The 22174-nt window shown below is 41.7% G+C and overlaps 1 protein-coding gene across 1 annotated transcript in view; it reads right to left on the reverse strand.

Moving 5' to 3' along the window:
* The window catches only part of frmd3 (FERM domain containing 3), a 61389-nt gene that overhangs the window by 18891 nt on the left and 20324 nt on the right, over positions 1-22174 (reverse strand). The window contains exons 5-10 of the mRNA XM_080765941.1: positions 17700-17778; positions 11026-11123; positions 8157-8280; positions 6472-6559; positions 4341-4429; positions 3849-3912 (exon numbers count right to left, since the gene is read on the reverse strand). Coding sequence (XP_080622067.1) covers positions 3849-3912; positions 4341-4429; positions 6472-6559; positions 8157-8280; positions 11026-11123; positions 17700-17778 — 542 coding nt within the window. The remainder of the gene's footprint in view (positions 1-3848; positions 3913-4340; positions 4430-6471; positions 6560-8156; positions 8281-11025; positions 11124-17699; positions 17779-22174) is intronic.

A 22174-nucleotide genomic window follows, 5' to 3' on the forward strand; every position in this document is an offset into this window, starting at 1 on the left:
TGACCCACAGACCCAAAGCACCATTGTACCAACACGTTCAGAAGACAGATCTACCCAGTTAGCCACATGCAGTCATCAGCAGTAAAAACAAAGGCCTGTGGCTCGTAGAGAGGCTGTCTCTTTATGGGCTAAGAGCAAGGATATATTCCAGTAAATGTCCACATATCAGCCCATTGTGTCTGGCAATTATAAGAAGCCGGATCAATGCTGAAACTGGGAGAGAGAGGAAGAGAGAAGGGAGTGAGGGAGAGAGAAAGAGAGACGGGGTGGGAGGTAAGGAGAGAGAGTGAGGGAGGGAGGGAGAGGGAAAGAAAGATATAGGGAGGAAGTGATGAGGCAGTGTGTAGATCAATAACATGGCACGATGGGAGTGAGTTACTGTAACAGGCACAGAAACATAATCCTTGTGGCCCATGTCCCACTTTGCATCCTGACTGACATACATTTGGGCGGAACCCAATAGAGCTTTAAACGATATCTACTATATTTTTAGCCAACCTCATCGCGCGCGCACACACACACACACACACACACACACACACACACACACACACACACACACAGAATGACCTTTGAGTAGTGCCTCAGCTTTGTTACTCAACCCCCTCATTGTTATGGGACAGCATAAAGTAATCCACTGAATTATTATTGCAGCTGGCTACATTGTGACTGGAACACACATGTGTGGTTATACTGTAGATATATTCTGCTACCAGCCCAGGGTGTACAAACACCTACGTACCATACCATGCTTTCTCGTCCCACTTTGAACGACACGTAGATTCTCAATAATTACAAAATATGCAAGCGAAGACACTGTTCTACCTTTATGGCCTTTATGGAAACCCACAATGATGATCCACATCATTACCATTGTGGGCAGAAAATGGTCCCAGCACAGATGGGAGCAACAGTATGACATTGAGGACAGTAATGGATAAGCATTTACCATCTGGCTATAAGCAGTTTTGGGGATGATAATAATCATATTTGGCATCATGAGGCCTTCAGATGCTGAAAGACGTTCCATCTTTATTACTGTAGTATTACATTATTCTATATTTTGATTGTATTACTTTGTTGCACTTGCACTGCTGCTGCGGTGTCGACCAATTTAATGAAGACCATCTTCTGTTATCTTATCTTATCTTATCTTAGCTTACATTACATTATCTTATCAATTCAAAGTGAGACAGATGAGCTGGTGTACAGTAAGGAGTGAGGGCATTGACAGATGAGCTGGCGTACATTAAGGAGTGAGGGCAATGACAGATGTCATGCAGTGACCTGCCACAAAGTGTTAGAAGCTAATCAGAAGAACAGATTAAAACATCAATGCATGATTCAGTTCATGATGGAGCTCAGAATAGATCACTGAAAGACATATACCTTCACAAACGTAAACGTGCACACGCACAGGCAGGCACGAACACGCGCGCGCGCGCACACACACACACACACACACACACACACACACACACACACACACAATCATTTCAGTGTACAGCTAAACGGTTTTGTCAATAAATAATATTTTATGATATATTATGTGATGAACTTACAATTGCTAAAATATTGCATGAGCAGTGATACAGTAGATTGTGCATGATTTCATTGCATAATCTATGTTTCTCCGAGATGATCATAAACACACAATCATGATGACGAGGGGATATGTATGTCATGTACACATAATTTCATAGTTGAAGTAATTACAGAATTGCTCAAACTGAATAATATGATTCATTCTTGACCACTGAATGATATCACCAATTAAAATAAATAATACAAAACTGCAACAAATAGAAATAGCAGTCGACATGTAAAGGGCGATCAGGACAGACTGCGACATCAAATTGAATTAAAGTATGAAACTAAAGAGAAGCTGAAAGGAGATTGACGTCAAATATATGAAATAAAATTGGATCACACAAACTAAAATGCTCTGCATTCATTTAACTTGGAGTGTGCAGACGGTGTGTACCGCGCAACACAGAGGATTCAAACAGTGACCAAAAGGAGAAAACAACACAAGGAGAGGCCAACTGTTGAGAGGATGGGGCAGGTAAGGTAGGAACTACCGTGTATTCATTCAAGGAAGCTTTGAGAGGAGGTGTCTACTTGAGGATTGGAGTGTGACTCAAATGCAATGTTCTTTTAAATGTGTTTGTGTGTGAGAGTGTGTTTACTCACCAGTGATGAATATGTATATACACAGAGAGAAGAGACAAAAACAAAGATAAAACTGCATCTTCAGCCATACATGAGTTGCCAGACAGACAGACAGACAGACAGACAGACAAACAAACAGACGGGCAGAAAGACAGACTAAGCAGAGATGATGCTTCTGCAATGAAGAGCACGTGACATTGATTGATTGATTCGTTTTGAGAAATAACTCAGCTTATATAACAAAGCATAGTCAAATTTAATACAGGAGTGGCCTGTTGTGAATATGTCCATATGAATTTAAATATAAAAGCAGACGACTGAAGAATGTGACACAAAGCTTGGTTAGGTCAAAGTGGAATGTGAGAAGCAGAATTTGGGGAAATTGTAGCAGAGCAGCAATCGAAGGAATCTTAGATCTACAGTAAACACAGAGCTCACAACCAACAGGATGTACCAGATACTGTATATCTGACATTAGAGCACTTTTGGAACAATATGAATTCCATGACTTTGGACATCTACTGTAGAGGCATGGTCGTAAAGATGCAGATATCACACTGTTTGTAGTGAAGGGGGAACATATTGAAATTACTCTATGATGGCATTGGTACGATCAAAGGACTCTAATTACTATTTTTAGAATATCTCTATAGAGTGCTTCATGCTTGAGTCTTACTTTAAAGTTGCTGCTCAGCATCTACTGTAGCTCTGTATTGAACGTTAGTACAACAATGGAACATCTACTGTAGCTCTGTATTGAACGTTAGTACAACAATGGAACATCTACTGTAGCTCTGTATTGAACGTTAGTACAACAATGGAAATCTGCATCTCAAATGCAAGACGACACACTGCATCACCCATCAAGTCAGTACTGCCATTTAAGGCGGAGCCAGTCGTACGTAGAATAAACAGTTCCATTGAGTGGGTATTTTTAGAGGAAGTCTTGTATTTGGAACAGAGTCAGTATACACATACAGTACAAGTTAATGATGAGGTTAGGCGTAGAACACCCACCATTTTGTTACAATGTATCCTGCCTGTTAAGGAGATCTGAAACAGTGACACGCTGTTACACACACACATACAGTACAGTATGTGTGTTGCAAGAAGACAGGATTACATAGACAAACAGAATGATGTACTTATGATATATATATATTTAGTTTTTACCCTTACATGTTTTTAGGCTATTAGAGTTGCATACAGTATAAAACGTCGCAGTTCTAAACTACACAGTACGTACAGTACCACTTGGAACTAGAGATTGACAGAGGAACTGAAAGAAAGAAAAGAAACACAAACAAACAAACAGACAGACAAAAACAGAAAGAAAGAAAGAAAGAAAGAACAAAAAGGAGTGAGTTTGAGACAGATGTAGACCAGTAGGTTACTGAGACAACAACACAGCTAGAAAAACAGAACTTAGCGAGACCACAATAGAGCACCAGTATCCAGATCTCCTCTCCCATGGGTACCCAACAACATACACTCTAGAAGATAGTGTTATCTAACAGCATGGCAATGGATCTGGGTTCTAAAAAACGACGCACTATCCATCACCATGATGGCGCCGGCCACACCGCGCGGCAGAGTGAATGACTCATCATCCTCAGAAGAGGAAGCCGTGAGAGATGCATTTAATGTACGTACTCAGAGGAGGATGCTGCACTCACCTCCTTTTGGATTCCGATGACATAGAAGGTTTTCCCCTCAAACTTCAGCTTGCTGACATCAGCCCTGTGAAAGGAAAGGAAAGGGAACGTGTCATTTTTGTTTTAAAGGTTTCATGATATTAATTTTCATTTATTTTTAGTTTTAGGTTTTATGACCTCAGTTACACCCTAACAACCTGAACTTTGAACATTCCGGGGATTTTCTGTGGTCTGGGATTTTCTCTCTGTCTGTGAAGCCTTTTGAGCTGCAATAAAAATCAATCAAAAACAGTGACATCTGCTGGCAAATCTCACATCACACTCTACAGGAAAATCAGAGCACTTGTTTGAGCCAGAAAACCCCAGACCACAGAAAATCTACTCAATGTTAAAAGTTCTGTTTTTTGGATGCAATTGCAAGAGCTCAGAAAACCTAAAACTTTTTTTTAATGTCACTATATCATGTGACCACGACTTAACTGAGAGCAGACAGACAGACAGAAAAGTGAGTACCATTTGAGTAGGTGAATCCGCTTGTTGCCCTGGAAGACCACAAAGCCTGTGGCTGTGAATCCTAGAAATGCTGTGGAGCCTGTAAAATCCTGCAAAATACATGCACGCGCACGCGCACGCGCACGCACACACGCACACACACACACACACACACACACACACACACACACACACACACACACACACACACACACACACACACACACACACACACACACACACACACACACACACACACACACACACACACACACACACACAAAGTGAGTGCCAGAGCATGGTATTAAAACAGACAGGTGGCCGAAGTACAAAAAGCAAAAAATCCGGCTTCTTATCAAGTCAAGCTCAACATGCACAATATTTGGTGTCAAGCACAGAGTACAAAGCCTAAACAATAGGCACACTGTTTGATGTAATAGTGCAATTATAAAATGCAGCTGGTAGCATGCACTAGGACTAGGTCATAGCTGCCACATAAGAGTAGAATGTATTATGAACAATCCTTTCAGTCTGATATACTGTGCCATTGTGCTAATCTACACTAGCCTGGCTAATAAACCAGACTGAATTAGCCGTTGGCAAAAAAAAAACTGCCTCCAGCGACAGTGTTGTGTGATATTAGTCTGGCTTATTAGCCAGGCTAAATCTACACATCTCTATACAATTTACTCTCTCCTTCTCCTTCCTTTTGTTTTTTTGTCTTACATTTCCACATCTGACACTATAATGGAGCTACTGTAATGTAGCTCTGTACAGTATGTACAACAGAGGGGTCTAAGAACCATTTTCAGCCACTCCAAAATAACAAGTCTGTCTGATAAGAGTGGAACAGGGCGAGCTGCTCCCATTCACAGAAATAAGATAAGGAACATCAGAGAAGGGAGAGGAGCTAATCCATGTGATACTGATATTGCATCTGACATCCAGTCAGAATTATCATTTAAAAAAGCATTTCCAAGAGCAAAAGGTGCAAAGTAGTAAACAGTAAACATTTAATAATTTACCAGAAGAATGGTGCATTGTGTGAAATTAACAACAAGACACATTACAGTCTATTGTCTAAGTGAACCAGATAAATGTAACATGGACTCTGTTGTAAGATGGCTCTGTTGTGAGTGTTGAGTCAATGACTGAGTTTCTCCTGAGCCATGATAAAAATCTCAAATCAGAGTGAATATTGATCCCTGACCCTGACATTTAAGAGCAATTGGCATTCTGATGTGAATTGTGACGACAAGGTAATGAAAGGACAAGTGAATGACATGACGATATAGGCTACGACGTCAAATCAATAAACAGATAACTGGATGTCTCACGGTGGCATTACATTGTTAGAAATTCATTGTGCTGCCAATGATGTCACTGCTGTAATGTTCAACATCTTATGTGCTCATGGCTGGTCCTATATATATGTAGTCCTGCTTAGCATGCAAAATCCACAGACCACAGGCCTGTTTCTTGATCACAATTAAACGGAGGCTGGGAGTGTGTGGACTTCACTAGAGGGACATATTTGACACTGACAGAGAGAGAGTGTCTGTACTCTGTAGTAATTAACTTAAATAGAGCAATGGAACTAAGTTCCAATGAATTGGTGTCACAAAGAAAACTTTTTTTCCCCCAAGGTTTTAAAGAAGATATACTTTATAATTAATATATACATTTTTGGTGCGTGTGGCACCATTGTAGGACTTAGTATAAAGTTTAAAGCAAAAATAGATATGGTACTGAAATTTTATTTGACAGTACCACATGAAGATGTAACTGGAAAGATGAAAGCGTTATGCATTATATGACAAGTAACAAAGATTAAGAGCTGGTTGTGAACTCATAATTCATAACAAGCAGTTGGCAGCCAAATAGGTGGTTTTATGGGACTCTGGGTCAACAGGATACCCTTTGATAAATTATTACAACAAGACTAAGTGAAACCTACCATAATGGCTGGATGGTGTAGGCAAACCCATGGGCAATGTGCAAAATGGTGCGCAATTTGTTAGAGTGTCAGTAGAATTGTCTTAGGGAGTGAAACAGTCTCACACATTGTATGGCTCTATTCTTCTTGACACTTTATTTATTTAAAACAATTAAACAATTTCCAATCTAATGTCATGATAGTGTAAGAAGTTACCTTGCAGGGGTGGGGGTCGACTCCATACGTCTCTAGGGCGTGGGCCCTTTGGAGCATGTTCAATTCAGCCATCGAAGCACACTGACCCCTATAGTGTCACAGGGGAGGAGATGTTTAATGAAATATTAATAATAATCTGAAAACATAGACAACCTGCTCATTAATAAATAATATTACTGCATACATCTTTTAGAAGGCATGTAAAGGGAACACCATTATCTCACTACTGTATATCACACTATTTTGTTGGTTGTGCTGTCAATGCCTGTAAGAGCTGACCATGGTGTCAGCATTAGTTTACACTATAAAAACATTTCTTTATATAGGTCAACTATTCTTAAGATTGACAGCCAAATCCTGAGTGTTACTGGACCCGGAGTGTTAGTGTTACTGGACCCGTAAACACAGGATTTTCCAGCGTGAACTGTTGACACAATCTTTGTATATTCAAAGATAGCTGGCGATAAAAATAATCATGATTCTGTGACTCATTTTCATGATTACATTTGAGTCGGTTAACATAATATTGTCTGCTGGCCATGTTGGAACTATGCGTGTTCATCAGTCTAAGTGCTGTGAGGTCAAGGATGTGAGTGATGCATTGTGTCTACTCACTGACACTCACCGCCACCACTAAACACACACACACACACACACACACACACACACGCACGCACACACACACACACACACACACACACACACACACACACACACACACACACTTACATATTATTGTCTCTGTCGGGCAGAAACCTTGCAATTCTACTGTATATTTCAACATTTAGTCTTTTTCATGATTTAATGCTCTTCTTCGTCATATTACACAGTGTCACACAAAAGTTGCAAAAATGACAAGTTCAGAGTCACAACTATTTTTGCTCTTTTTTGTACATGTAAGTGGTCATGTCTGGATTTCTGACTATATCGATTGTAACACAGGTTATTTTTCACATTTCCAGTTTTGGAGATATGAGTTTTCCTGACAGCAACACACATAATAATTCTCACACGCATGTATTGTATGCACCCTTCCACGGCACCCATACAGACACACGTTTTCCCCTCTTGTATAAGACCCACCTCTCACTCCTACACAGTACAGTACACAGTACACACCCAGTAAATCTTGTCAGCAAGGCCCACTGCGACAGACAGAGGGCACATGCTACTCATTAGCATCCATCTAATAATGGATTTGCCTTTGATGCTCTATAATTATGTTGGTCATGCATGGTGCACGGTTTGCATACAGATGAGGTGAGCGATAATACAACAGAGCAGAGAGATTATACAGAGGCAATAAGTAATCTATCACCATAGACATTAAAAAGGAAAACGTGGACGGAGCCAGCGCTGATGTCATTTTCAAGAATGAGTGTAAATGTGCAACCACTTGGATTTGAACCTGGGTCTCCTGCATGGGAAACCATATTGCTGTGTTTCCATATTTCTCTATTTTTGCTTCCTACACTGTGGAAATCATGCTTGGAAACATCCGAGCCGTCATCAACATAAAGAAATCAACCGATTAACATCCCCCCCAGTGGTGGAGAACGCGCCGCATGGGAAAATAAGACATGCCACATCAGAGGCCTATGAGATAGCTACTGTATGCCAATCACATCAGAGGCCTATGAGATAGCTACTGTATGACAACCAACGACCACACTGTTCATGTGTACCTGAGCTCGGTCTTGTGTATCTCTATAATCTTCCTCTCCAGTTTGAGGGACTGTTTGGGGAACAGTTTGAAGTCTCTGATGTAATCTGACGGGTGCTCCTCTGGGTCATAGTCCCCTAGTTCAGCTGGAGAGAGACACAAAGGGTCAAAGAAGGAAATGACCTAAGTAGTGTCTGTCTGTCTGTCTGTACGTACAATTACCAATCTGGGAACTTGGTTTGGTTGTCTGCTATAATCGATAATGCCAATTAAATGAGAATGGAATTTTGACTGATAGATGGATCTCAACATTGTTTGTTGTGAATTGTGATTCAAAGATAATCTAAGCAAAACTAAACATTTAATCCTAACAATTTCTCTTTTGTTAATGAGCAAGTGTCAACACTTCATGTCATTTCAGGAACAGCCTGTCACGTGTGCTTCCAGTATGTTAATTACCAGTCTCACTGAAGGTTAAATGAAAATGATCTGGAGTTTAATTAAACAATAATCTTCAACCTATCCTGCAGCATGTTAATCAACACCCTACTAAGAGGAATAGGGACCTGCCCTTGTACTGCAAAGCAGGTCCCAAAACGCTGTGTGGCACACAGTGGTGAGATAACTGAGCCAATCACACTCTACTCTCTGAGGACATGAACCAATCATAGAAGGGGGCTAAGTGCTGGGTGCATTACACTAAGACACTAATTCCTCTATCAAGCGGCAGGCTTAGTTTATGAGATACAGTCCAGCTAATTCCAAATTAAAACAAGTAGTGAGTGTTTAGCCCATCAGAGGATTGTGTTTTGTCTCACAGCGCATGACAACAAAGTTTAATAACTGGTGAATGAAGATAAAGGCAACGTTGGGTTTTATCATCGTCATCGTTTATCATCGTCTGCTGCTCTGTGAGCAGTGAATGATGTCAGCAAGTTTCGTGTTGTAAAAATAAATAATATTGTGGAGTGTCAGGGACATTATCTTACCCACATAAGCCCACTTTGTTGTACGCCAAATTATACGAAAATTGCTGATCTACAAGCTGGCCAGTCACATTTCTCTGGTACTGCTTGAGTGGGGCAGAGTGTTCCTCTGGAGACTGAGACATACGGCCTGGAGACAAGCTGAATTTCTCTGCAGGTGTCTGAGTGGACCTGATCCCAAACATTACCCAGGGATCATCTGAATAGCACATAAAGAGTAGAGGATGTGTCATGGTAATCCTGGGGTGTGATACATGCCAGGTTAAGGCCTGACTCACACCTTTCGATCTAGCATACGACAATGATGCATGCTAGATGTAAACAAAGGGTAAGTGTCAATGCATTTTCCAGCCTAACGCACACGCACACACACACACTGTATATATGATGATTTTGGGTGTGACAGTACAGTACAGTAGAGTAGAGGGCTACACACAGTAACTAGTCATTTCTCAACCGGTTCGGACGCGGTGCGGCTCGCCGGAACCGCCCCCCTGGGCATGTTCCTGGGGGTCTGGATGTTCCGGGAACCCCCCGGGGAGTCGGGGACCCCCACACGGTAACTCTGTCATTTCTCGACTGTTTCAGACGCGGGGCGGCTCGCCGGAACAGTTAAATTGGGCCTCAATGTTGAAACTGCGCAACTAAAAAGCGAAGATTAGCATATTTCAATGTCATTGTTACTAGCATAAATGAATCAGGATGGGTCATGGATAACTGCCCAATCTGATGAGTACATTGTGTAAACTGACTTCTACATTACATTCTCCGTTTGTCTCTCTCCATTAAACACATCAGATTTTTAGGAAAATATACACTCAATTATTGAGCACAGTAAGACTAGCCAGAATGGAAGACAAGTACCTACTGTATCTGTGGAGGAGTGATACAAATCATCAGCCTATGGCATAACATAATGGTTTTCCAAAGGCCAATGTGTACTGAAGCAAAACGGAATGATTCCCTGGTTTGGTGCAGATTATCTTTGAGATGACCATTCATATAAAAGATCATTATATAATCCAGAAGAATGTGCTTGGACGTACAGAGAGGATTAATAGGTGTACTTGACAAAACAATCACACTTGAAGTTGTCTTTGTGTCAATACAGTAAATACACACAAGACATCCCTAAATTAAATTGATTTACAGTAGTGATTATCAATTGAGGTTAACTTGTAACATAATAAACTGTCCACCATTAACTGTCACTGTCAATAACACAATTCCATTGATTGTTTGTGTACAGGGCTAGAAATATACTCAGTAATATGCTGTGTAAATGTATCCATTTGTAATTCAGAGAGCGTACAAATGTAACTTTCATTCAAGGATTTCATTTTACTGTGTATATCAAATATAATTCTCATCAACAGTCAACAGAACTTACCCTGTACAGTGCAGGCTCCCAGGTAGTCAACAGTCAACAGGACTTACCCTGTACGATGCAGGCTCCCAGGTAGTCAACAGTCAACAGGACTTACCCTGTACGATGCAGGCTCCCAGGTAGTCAACAGGACTTACCCTGTACGGTGCAGGCTCCCAGGTAGTCAACAGTCAACAGGACTTACCCTGTACTGTGCAGGCTCCCAGGTAGTCAACAGGACTTACCCTGTACGGTGCAGGCTCCCAGGTAGTCAACAGGACTTACCCTGTACGGTGCAGGCTCCCAGGTAGTCAACAGTCAACTGGACTTACCCTGTACGATGCAGGCTCCCAGGTAGTCAACAGGACTTACCCTGTACGGTGCAGGCTCCCAGGTAGTCAACAGTCAACAGGACTTACCCTGTACGATGCAGGCTCCCAGGTAGTCAACAGAACTTACCCTGTACGATGCAGGCTCCCAGGTAGTCAACAGGACTTACCCTGTACGATGCAGGCTCCCAGGTAGTCAACAGGACTTACCCTGTACGATGCAGGCTCCCAGGTAGGCAGCTTCAGCAAAAGGACAGAGGAGACGACCATGGTAGATGTCTCTCTTCAACTGGAGGTACAAGAGATACCTACAAACACACACGCCCGCATGCACGCACGCAAGCACACAGGAAGAGAAGAGAAGAGAAGAGAAGAGAAGAGAAGAGAAGAGAAGAGAAGAGAAGAGAAGTGATATTTTATGTTTTTTTTAATACTTTCATTCATCATTTTGAAAATACAATGAAAGTGTATATAATTAATGGTCTTGGGTAAATCACTGGATGGTTTTCTTTCAGACATTAATGTTGACGTTTTGGAGATACAAGATTTGTGGTCTGACAGTGTTACAGATTCTCTGAGGAGCCTTTTGGCTTTCATGGCAATAACGTAAGATACAGTAGGCCTATGTACTGTTTTCCTGAGCTCAGAAGGAGCATTTCAGGTCACATGATGAGCTGTGTGTATTGCTCATGTACTACATGCACTACATGGTATCATTTTTTTTGTCAAATAATAAATAAATAAAAGATCAGTATAATGAGCCTTCAGGAAACCGTACATGCCATAACCTAACAATTGTAACAGGATTGGTGGCATTATGTCATCATGATTGCATTGAATATGGCATACTCAATATTTCCTCTGTAAAATGATCCCTCCAGGTTACAGCTAAATCCATAAAAACCTCAATGGTATCACAGAGTGACACAGACACGACTCTGTAGGACATTTCCTGTGGAAGAAAGAATCTAACTATATAGCTAAAGTGGTCACTATCATCAATCAAGAGAAAAATGGCAGCATTATATCACGTTATATACAGTATTATATACAGTATTTCAGGTATAACAGGCAGTGGACGTGTTTCGGCTCTATGCCTACATCGCATTCCTTCTGGTCTCATCAATCACACAACAAGCTGGTTCCGGTTGCTATGGTGATTTGTGAAACAACGTATGCATTACTATGGAGACTATCTACCTTACCACAGCGACCAGTAGTTGCCATGACAACCTGTCCCATGGAGGCCAAGTGTACGCATGCTAATGGTTCTCATGTTGCAAAGAAGATGTGGAGACACAATTGAAGCTGAAACTGGAGACATGTGTCACCATGGATATCCATGAGAAAAGCACTTTTGTTGGAGAGTGATGGAGGGGGGGGGGGGGGGGGGGGGCTGTTCCAGACGAAAACTGAGTCAGCTTACACATCACAGGTTCTCAAACTGAGTCAGCTTACACATCACAGGTTCTCAACGTTGGGTGAAAACTGAGTCAGCTTACACATCACAGGTTCTCAACGTTGGGTGAGTTCCTACAGGGGGTCTAAATGGATACTTACTGCACTGTAACTCTGAGAGTGCAGAATGGACAGAATGGACACTGGAGTTAAATAAACACTGATTTTATATTAGACCTGAATCGCCAGAACATTTTTTTCTTAATGGGCGTGGGCCGTGGCTAGCGATTCAGGGCTGGAGCCAGGCTAAAGATCTTCCACACATGAGGCAAACATTTAATATACCAGAAACTTTTTCAGAAAGCATTTTCAGAAAGTGAGAACAGGGTTTTTACACACATCCACAGAGAGCGACACAAAAACACAGAGACGTGCATTCAAGGATCACCAACGGACTCAATGATTAAACTTGGTGATGACTAAGTTGTGACTAAAGCACAGAGCAGAGGGAAATCATTAAAGATTGAATGAAGTGAAGAGCCCGCTGCTGTTCTGAAATGACAGCCTAGGGTCTAACTGGGATTAGCCATCACAGTCAAATCCTCAATTCTTGTCTTTGTCTTGAGTGTACGAATCTACACCAAGAGTCCATATGGTTACATCTGTACAATCTCAGAGTTGAATTGACACTCAGGATTTTACTGTGACATGACATCCTACAACAAACCAGGGAAATGCGGTGCTGCATGTGCATAGTTGAGGCTTGTGGTTTATCCCCTTTCACTTGGTAGTGTGTCTATTCCTTTGAAGGGCATGCATTAAATACAATCAGTCTCATCACTAACGGTACTAATTCAGAAGTTATGCTTCTATCAATAATTGACCAAGAAACAAGTTTAGACCACAAACTGGCACCTTGTCAGATAGAGTTAGAAATCTATTTCATGACCTTGTGTTGTTGTTCAATACACTGTGATGAGAGTGTATTGAGTCATTAGGGACAGAGGGACATAGGCAAACAACCTCATTACAATAGTTCAACGATCACTTTGCAACTCCTCACATGTTCTGTCCTGATTTCCTAGATCACACTTATGACCTTCAGGAGGTGTGTGTGGGCCAGTTTTGCATATTTTTGGTCATTCTGAGCTATGTTTAGCCCCACAAGTGGTTTGGCGCCACTGGTCGTTCAGTCAGTTCATCGGGCCCTTTCATCCCAAAAAGACATATTTCAAAAACTACTGGCTGGATTGCCATGGTGACATGCTGTGCAGTGTGCATCTTCATGTGTCTCAGTAGGACAGAGTCATTTGGTGTCCAGGATTTGGGCTCTTACAAAGTGGTCTACAATGGGAATCAGGGGTAAAACAAGATTGCAGCACCTAAACATGTACTAGTACCAACTTTCTAACAAAATGGCAGAATCCAGGAAACTGACGTCACAGAATTTCATTGGCTAACAACCCTCTCTGACCTAAACTCTAACCACACCAGACCCACAGCTAAACCTAAACTTGATCATTTCTAGCCTAATATCTGATGAAAACCACTTACCTACAGGAAACATAACCATATGTAAAGCACAACAAATAGTATACATCAATCAAGGTCGGCACGCTCAACCCTGATGATCTTTTGTGAAATGCAATGTGGGCATGATACTATTAAGACACTATTAAAAATAAACATTCTACACACAACACACAACTATTTAATATTTAACAACTATAAAAGTTTACTTGAGTAAACTTTTAATTGCAGACTTTTACTTGTAGTACTTTTTCCACCAGGTATTGAGTCTAAAATCAAATGTTCTGTGATAAAAGAACACCAGACAACGTTAATCTGTAGATGCATCAGTCATCACATTTTGCTGTTCAAGGCATCTATATACACATTCAACTTTAGAAGTTTAATGGATTTGATTTTGAATGCAACTCAGAAACATCCATTCTCAGCTTATAAACATCTGTGCTCCATTCACTCTGAAGTCGATACAACCACTAGCCTAATGGTGCTCTCAGAGGAGTTGTTAATGGACAACGCAGAGACAGGAAGTGCATAAGATAAGCCAACAACAAGAGGAGACAGAATTGCAAGAATGGAAACAGAAATGAAAAGTCAGCCTAGAAAGTTGGACAGACCAATGGGAAGGAGACCTCAAGGAAGGGCAGAACATGATGGAGATGAAAGCATGACAGTGAAAACGCTATGGCCTATGGCCCTATGCTATGGAGTGGAAATGGAAGACTGGGGTGGAAGGAAAGAAAGACAGAATCATATTGGGGAAAAGGCACCTTTCTAAAGGAGAGATGAAAAAGAAGACATGGAAAGGAGGAGAGGAGAGATTGGGTGCAGGAGTGCACAAAGTAAATTTCAGAAAGAGGATGGCATCGGATGAAAAAAGGGAGGGATGAAAGATGCAGCAATCATAAGAAGATGGGGAGAGGCAAAGTAAAGAGAGGGAGGGAGACGAACAGAAGGTAGGGAGGGAGGAGACGACACTAGGGATGAAGTGATGGGAGAGAGGGAGGAGAGGTAAGGAAAAGGTCTGATAGACGAGGTGGAGTGAAGAACAGGGGATAGAATGGAGGATGGAGGAGTTGAGAAAGAGAGTTTGCCATGTCTTTTTTATAGAAAATGGAGTCCCTTGATAAAACTAGAAGTAACTAGAACTGCACTCTGTCGAGTGCCTACTTGCTTGTTTGCGCACTAGTAGGCCATAAATGGCCTACTAGTGGGTAAGCAGAGCGTGCAAGTACTGTCGACCGCTACACACTTTCAAATCTCAGCCTCTCTGTGAAAGAACGTTTGCAATATTGAATTATTAGGTTTAGCTATTTCCTACGTACCTAGTGTTTGGAGGTAAAAAAGTAGTATTTTTAAGTATGGTAAAAGAAATCCACTTGTAGTTTCTCAAAGAAAAATAAGTCATGGATATCAGATGAAAAGATATATGTATATTAATTGGAAAAATATATGTTATCACACAGTATAATACAATATAATATTATTTATTTTAAACTGTCAATATCATTGCTTTAAATTTACTTAATCTTGCACTAGTGATATCAATACTAAATCATGGTCTGAGTAATAGGTGTCTCTAACTTAATGTTTATAATGGTATTTTCATATTTATTAAAATACACATGATCTAAAATACTTCCGTAATCTGTAGTTGGATTTGTGATTCATTGTTTAAAGCCTAATCGGGACATGAAGGTGTTTATATCTTTTTCATTTTACAGGTCATCATTTAAATCAAAATAGAAGATTTCGAAGAGGGTATATATATATACCTTATCAAGTTTCTGAGAAATGTCCTCAATTTAAAAAGTTTTGTTTTAGGTGATCTGTACACAAGAATGATATATAGAACTTTTTCTTTTACATAATTAATATCTCTATATATTATAGTGTTTGCATTACTATTCAACTGCCTCTCTCTAAAATTGGACACGATGGTTCTTTTAAAAACTAAAATAGGGAAAGAGTGAAATCTCCCCAAGCTGTAAATCTTATTTTTGTATTCGATGAATCTACTAATTGTAATTCCCTTTTTTACCGTGTTCCATTATATGTAACAACATCTATTTCTGAGAAATGAACGCAAACTCCAATACATCTATAATATAAATATAAATCACAAATGTATTTGTATGAAAGGTGCCATCTTATTCTATTTCTTATTATTATGAACATTATTAGTGCATTAGAAAACAGATCCCTTGCTGAATGAGCAAATTACCTTGAATGGTTGGAGTAGAGAGGGAGAGAAAGATGGAGAGAGAAGGAAGTACACAGTCAAAGCTACAGTAATTTTACTTTTACTGCGTAGATGTACAGTATGACTGTCCACTAGCAAAGCAGTTAAACGAACAGAAGAAACAGGCACACATCAGTGCCTAGTATTGGAATCAGGCTTGATGTATACTTTGTTGTATGCTGAAAATAGCCACTCTACTGCTAACAACGCATCGTTGATCTGCTATTTTCTCTGCACAGCACCAGAACGCAGCTAAGTATAAATCAGGCTTCAACACTGTCAACAGTCTCTCTTTCTCTGTCTACTTCATGATGAATGTAAAAACTCTTTCCATTTACCCGCTGCATGTATCTTTCCCACTGCATAATCTCACCTGATCTGTGTCATACAGCACCATATTTCATGGCAATTGTTATGGCGCTGTTGGCTTCATTGACCCATTGTTATCCCTCATTTTGTTTTATTACCATTTACAGTACTAGAGCGGTGACCGTTGGAGCCTCTACAGCAGTGCCCGTTGGGCCCTGGCCTACTTGGAACGATGCAAGTTGGAAATGAATGCCCCACGCAGATATTATGTCTGTGTTCCTTTTATGCCCATATATGAAGTTCTTTGTCAGGCATGCCCAAATGTAGCCCTGAAACATGACTGCCATGATGATTATCATGACAGTCATGACGCAACTGCAGCCTGTTTTACGCGGTCGCTACATTTACAATCAAAACGTATATATAAACTTTCCGATTTCAAATATAAAGTACTCACAATTTGTCCCACGGGTGTTAGTTAGTTGCTGCACCAGCGATTAGCACTGCTGCATTCCGCATTCTTTAATAAAAAGCATTTTTATCCGAGCGCCCCGGCTACTTTTCTCAAACTTGGTTCGTTTGGGAAATCCACAGTTGCACACCGGGAGCGCACTTGCCTATTAGTCTGTATTGGCAGGGCGGTCAGCGTGCCTATATGGAACACACCGAGTGCCACACTCCACCCTTACCGATAGGGGCGCATAGCAAAGCCAATGGCAAAATAACAGCTCGGATAAAAATGCTTTTTATTAAAGAACGTGGAATTCAGCAGTGCTAATCGCTGGTGCAGCAACTAACTAACACCCGTGGGACAGTAGTATATATATATTTGAAATCGGAATGTTTATATATACGTTAGAATTGTAAATGTAGCGATCACGTAAAACAGGCAGAGACTATGTTTTGCACCCTGCCCGTCCATCCATCTCAAAACACACACACACTCTGTGTGTGTTTGTCCGTGCGTGTGTGTCCAACTGTCCATCCGTCCAGTTGTTACTGTAACAGCTAATATCCGTCACCATTGGCCTGATTGACATGAAACTGTGCACACACCCACTCCCTGGATGCCAGAGCAGAACCTCTGCCCCAACTTTTTCAGATCAGCCTTTTATAGCACCAACCAGGAGGCAGACTTTTGCAAAACCATTTTTTTATATTACTATTACAGATTTTGTCGAAACATCACGCAAATCGGTAAACATTATCTCTAGTCATGTGATCAAGACAGATTTGTCTGATTCGTAATATTCCATCTTGATTGGTGAATTCTGAACATTGCTGGCCCACAATAACCTACCTGACTAGGTGGAGACCTGTGCTTTTTCTAGTTTATCTATCATTATACTACACACAGAATTGGTGAGTTTAACAGCATTAACCAATCACAGTATCATCAGACTTTTACCTGGTCAGCTCTTCCTTGATCTTCATTGGCTCGTTAGGGTAGAACTTGACCCGGAAGCACATGGTGTAGGGCTGTTGGGCTGTGGAGTGAGTGCACACACACACACACACACACACACACACACACACACACACACACACACACACACACACACACACACACACACACACACACACACACACACACACACACACACACACACACACACACACACACACACACACACACACACACACACACACACACACACACACACACACACACACACACACACACACACACACACACACACACACACACACACACACACACACACACACACACACACACACACACACACACACACACACACACACACACACACACACACACACACACACACACACACACACACACACACACACACACACACACACACACACACACACACACACACACACACACACACACACACACACACACACACACACACACACACACACACACACACACACACACACACACACACAGTCAGTAAGCTCTGGCTTGGATCAATGTTAGAGAGAGACTGAAAATCCTTGTATGAGAAGAGAGCTCACACATGACATCGCAGCACAGACACACACAATTATTTGTACCCTTTTTCAGTGAGCTGGATGCAATCCTACCTGGAGGGGAGAGAACAGATTACTGTTCCTAATATATGTAAACGACATGACATCAGCTTGTGACTGCAACTTGTCTCGGACAGGAACAAACTGCAGGTTGAAAAGGCCCTCAGCTCTGAACTCGGTAGAATCTGCACCTGCCTCGCTGATAACAAACTATCCTTACACCTGGGAAAAACTGAATCCAATCTCTTCGGATCAAATAGTAATCTCAGCAAGGCAGATGGCTTCTTGGTTATAGTGGGTGACAATATTATCACACGAAAAGATTAAATTACCTACCTAGGTTTCCATCCTGGAGGATAATCTTTCCGGTGATAAAATGGCCACCAACGTAATCAAAAAAGTCAACCAAAGAACAAGATTCCTTTACAGCAGGGTTCGCCAATAGGCGGCCCGCCTATTGGGGGGTTCCCAGATATAAATGGCATTAAATGGGGGTCAGTAGCCTGTGCATGTCAAACTGGGCATCCTTTTCAAATGGGGTCTTGCCCTGAAAATGAATTTTCAGGGCAAGACCTCGACCTCGACGTGCGGACTCGGCCCCCAGCCTGGTACCCTATAGTCAAAATATGGCCCTTGAGGAAAATTAATTGGGGAACCCTGCTTTACAGGATCTCCTCACTGGTCAACAAAAACACCTTGAAGACCCTAACAGGAGCCCTCGTACAAGGGTTCTTCGACTATGCATGCACCTCTTGGTACCACAGCACCTCAAAGGCCCTTAAAACTAGGCTCCAGACCTCCCAAAACAAACTGGTCAAGCTCCTACTTGGCCTCGAACCCACCTCACCCCTGCCCACTTAGACAGGCTGGAATGGCTTAGGGTCGACGACAGAGTACAGCATCTTGCAATGGGTCTGGTCCACAAGATTCGATACACCACCAAGATACCAATGTACCTGTCTAAATACTTCCTTACTGTTAACAAAGTCCACACCCACAACACCAGAGGGAGTGCAACAAACCATGTACAACCCAGATTCGGCACAAACAAGGGACTAAATTATTTTCGCTCCTATGCCACCAAAACGTGGAACGCCCTAGCAACAGTCATTAAGACATGCAAAGCCCTTGACTCCTTCAAAACCGCTCTCAAGGCCCAGGCGGTGGCGTAACCGTCTGGGCACCCGACTGGTAATCCAGTCGCAGTGTGCCGTGGGTTCGACTCCCGAGCCCGACACGGCCTTTACTGCATGTCTTCCCCCATCTCTCTCCCGTTTCCTGTCAGCCTACTGTCTGTCCCTTCAAAAAACCAATAAAAGGCGTAAGCCGCAAAAAAATAAAAAAATAAAAAAACGCTCTCAAAGGGCACCTACGGACGGCTGCAATTCGTAACTGGCCCCCGTAAAATCGGAATCCCCAAAGCCAATTGTCAACGCATGTTTTGTACTATACCTCATTTCACTTTCACCCATATCAGCCTAAATTACAGATCAATAATGTGAGCAAAGCCATAGACTTATTAGACTACAGTAAGTACCATGAAGACGCCTGAGGGCGAGAAGCGACCTCGCCCTTTAGGGGGCGGTCGTGCACGAATGCACGCAGGCACGTGCACGCATCCGCCTGGGTGACAGACAGCAGACTGCTGGATGAGCGCTGGCGCTTTGGAATGGGGGTCAGATCAACATATATACCTGGGGGACAGCAGACTGCCTGGACACAATTTAAACTTCAGTAGCGGTGTGATATTTTACTAGTAAGATAGTTACCGGTAGTGTGTTCTATACTACAATACTACAGACCTAGTACTATAGGTGTACACAAATAAATCAATACATTTGTAAGCTGGCTTACAACAGTTGACTAAAGTTTTGAGACCAGCAACTAAAAAGCGGTTATATGCCCTCTGAAAATGTGTGCGCACCCTGCCACCAGTGATGTTTGTAAAGAAGAAATCTGCCTATGAAATAATTTGAAATGACGGATACAAGAAGTGGTGGAAGTGAAGTCTGGGCTGTGGCAAATACATTATGTGACAGGATAGCAACCATGCAGCTGTTTCATCAAATTAATCAAGGTTAAACAACTGCATCGCTTTTTTCTCACCTACAATGTAAAAAAAATGTTTTTGACTGTATAGGTGAAATAGAGATATTTTCCAAACAAGCAGCTATTTCTCTGCAACGTGGCTAGTTTATTGTTAAGCAATTCTCTACTTCATTGTTAAGTCAAACAAGGACAGACTACATCCCATAGCCTGGAGGGACAATTCTTCTGAAAATGGCTAGATCGCTGTTAGGCCAACTGCCTATCGCCTGGCAAGAGTACACGGTCTGCAGCTACAGAACACTACAGTACTAAGTGAGGTGAAAGCTACCCTCCCGCTGCCAAAAGAACTAGAGCTGCTTACTTCCGCAGGCTTGAGGATATTTTTGAGCGCATTTAAGGGAAAAGGGGCTGTGCACAGAAAGACGCATGCATGAACACACAGTGCACAGCCACAGAGTGAAGTGACCATCACTAAAACTCTCTCTCTCTGTCTCTCTCTCTCTCTCTCTCTCTCTCTCTCTCTCCGTCTCACTGTCTCCCTATGCTTTCAGTCTGTCAACTCTCCTCATCTACATTTGTCTCTTTCATCTCCTCAATTTCCTCCTTTGTCCTCCCTAATCTGACGTCTTTCTTTAGCCTTGCTATCTATCACCGACTCCTCTCTCTCTCTCTCTCTCTCTCTCTCTCTCTCTCTCTTCATTTGTACCCTTCTCTGAAGCGAAAAACTCCACTGACAGTCCTATTATTAATTGATGTTGCTCCTATCCTGCAAAGCCGGAAGAGCGAGAGACAAATAGAGAGAGGAAGAGACAGAGAGATGAAGGGAGGGGTCAAATATGTAGAAAGAGTGAATGCACAGAAAATCCAAATGTCAATTAAGCTGATAAGCTGAAATTAATGCTAATGCACTTTCATTATAGTTGTGCTTTTACAGGTCCATTTCCACAGTCTCATAGTCATTGCTAGGCTGACATTGGGGCTTTTCCTGTGTGGTGTTAATACTGTTAAAGCATTAGAGGAGGAATTATACAGTACATGACAGTTTGCATTATGGCCTTTACTCCTTCAAAGCAATAGCCAGTGAACCAACAATTAAGGGTAAGATGAATTAATGGATTTTAGAGTTTTAGAGTGATAATATTGTAAATATGCCTCCTATACTGCCTAAATGCAATGTGAGTAAGCAAGACCTATGCACCAAACCAATATCAAGTACCGGTAGGTAATTTATCACATGATTTATTTTAAATTCACATTATTTACACTCTGGAATGCACTGCCCAACCATACTGCCTTTCTGTGACTGTGACCTTTCTGACTTCTGCTCTGAACTGACCTGATTGAACACTTTATATTGATTCATTATTCTTGTCCTGTTTTGCACCTGTCCTAATGTTGTAAATGCACTCTGCTGTCTCACCAAACTAAATTCCTAACATGTTTACATGTCATGGCAATACAGACTTCTGTGTTTGTGGGAGACACAACGTATTTGAGATATGCAGGACATATCGGAAGACATTTCACCAAACAAAAACAAGTTCATATACATTGCAAAGAACACCAATAAATATATTGTCAAAGGATAGCACGCATCACTATTCCCCATCCAAGTTGGCTGCCGTGGTTTCCCAGCAACATCATTGCGCTACTTCTTGCAGAAGATCGGGTTGGAACCAAAGCAACTGAAGAAAGCCACTGGGGAGAGCCATGGTATAGCCGAGACCACATCAAGATGGATATGGCTGAAGAGAGCCCATAGTTGGAACCCTGGAGCAGGGGAATCCTAGCCCCACTGACAGCCAGTCAAGACGAAGAAGGAGTAGGACGCCC

The sequence above is a fragment of the Protomyctophum bolini genome (assembly GCF_963924005.1).
Source record: "Protomyctophum bolini genome assembly, chromosome: 6".
In the NCBI taxonomy this organism is placed as follows: Eukaryota; Metazoa; Chordata; class Actinopteri; order Myctophiformes; family Myctophidae; genus Protomyctophum; species Protomyctophum bolini.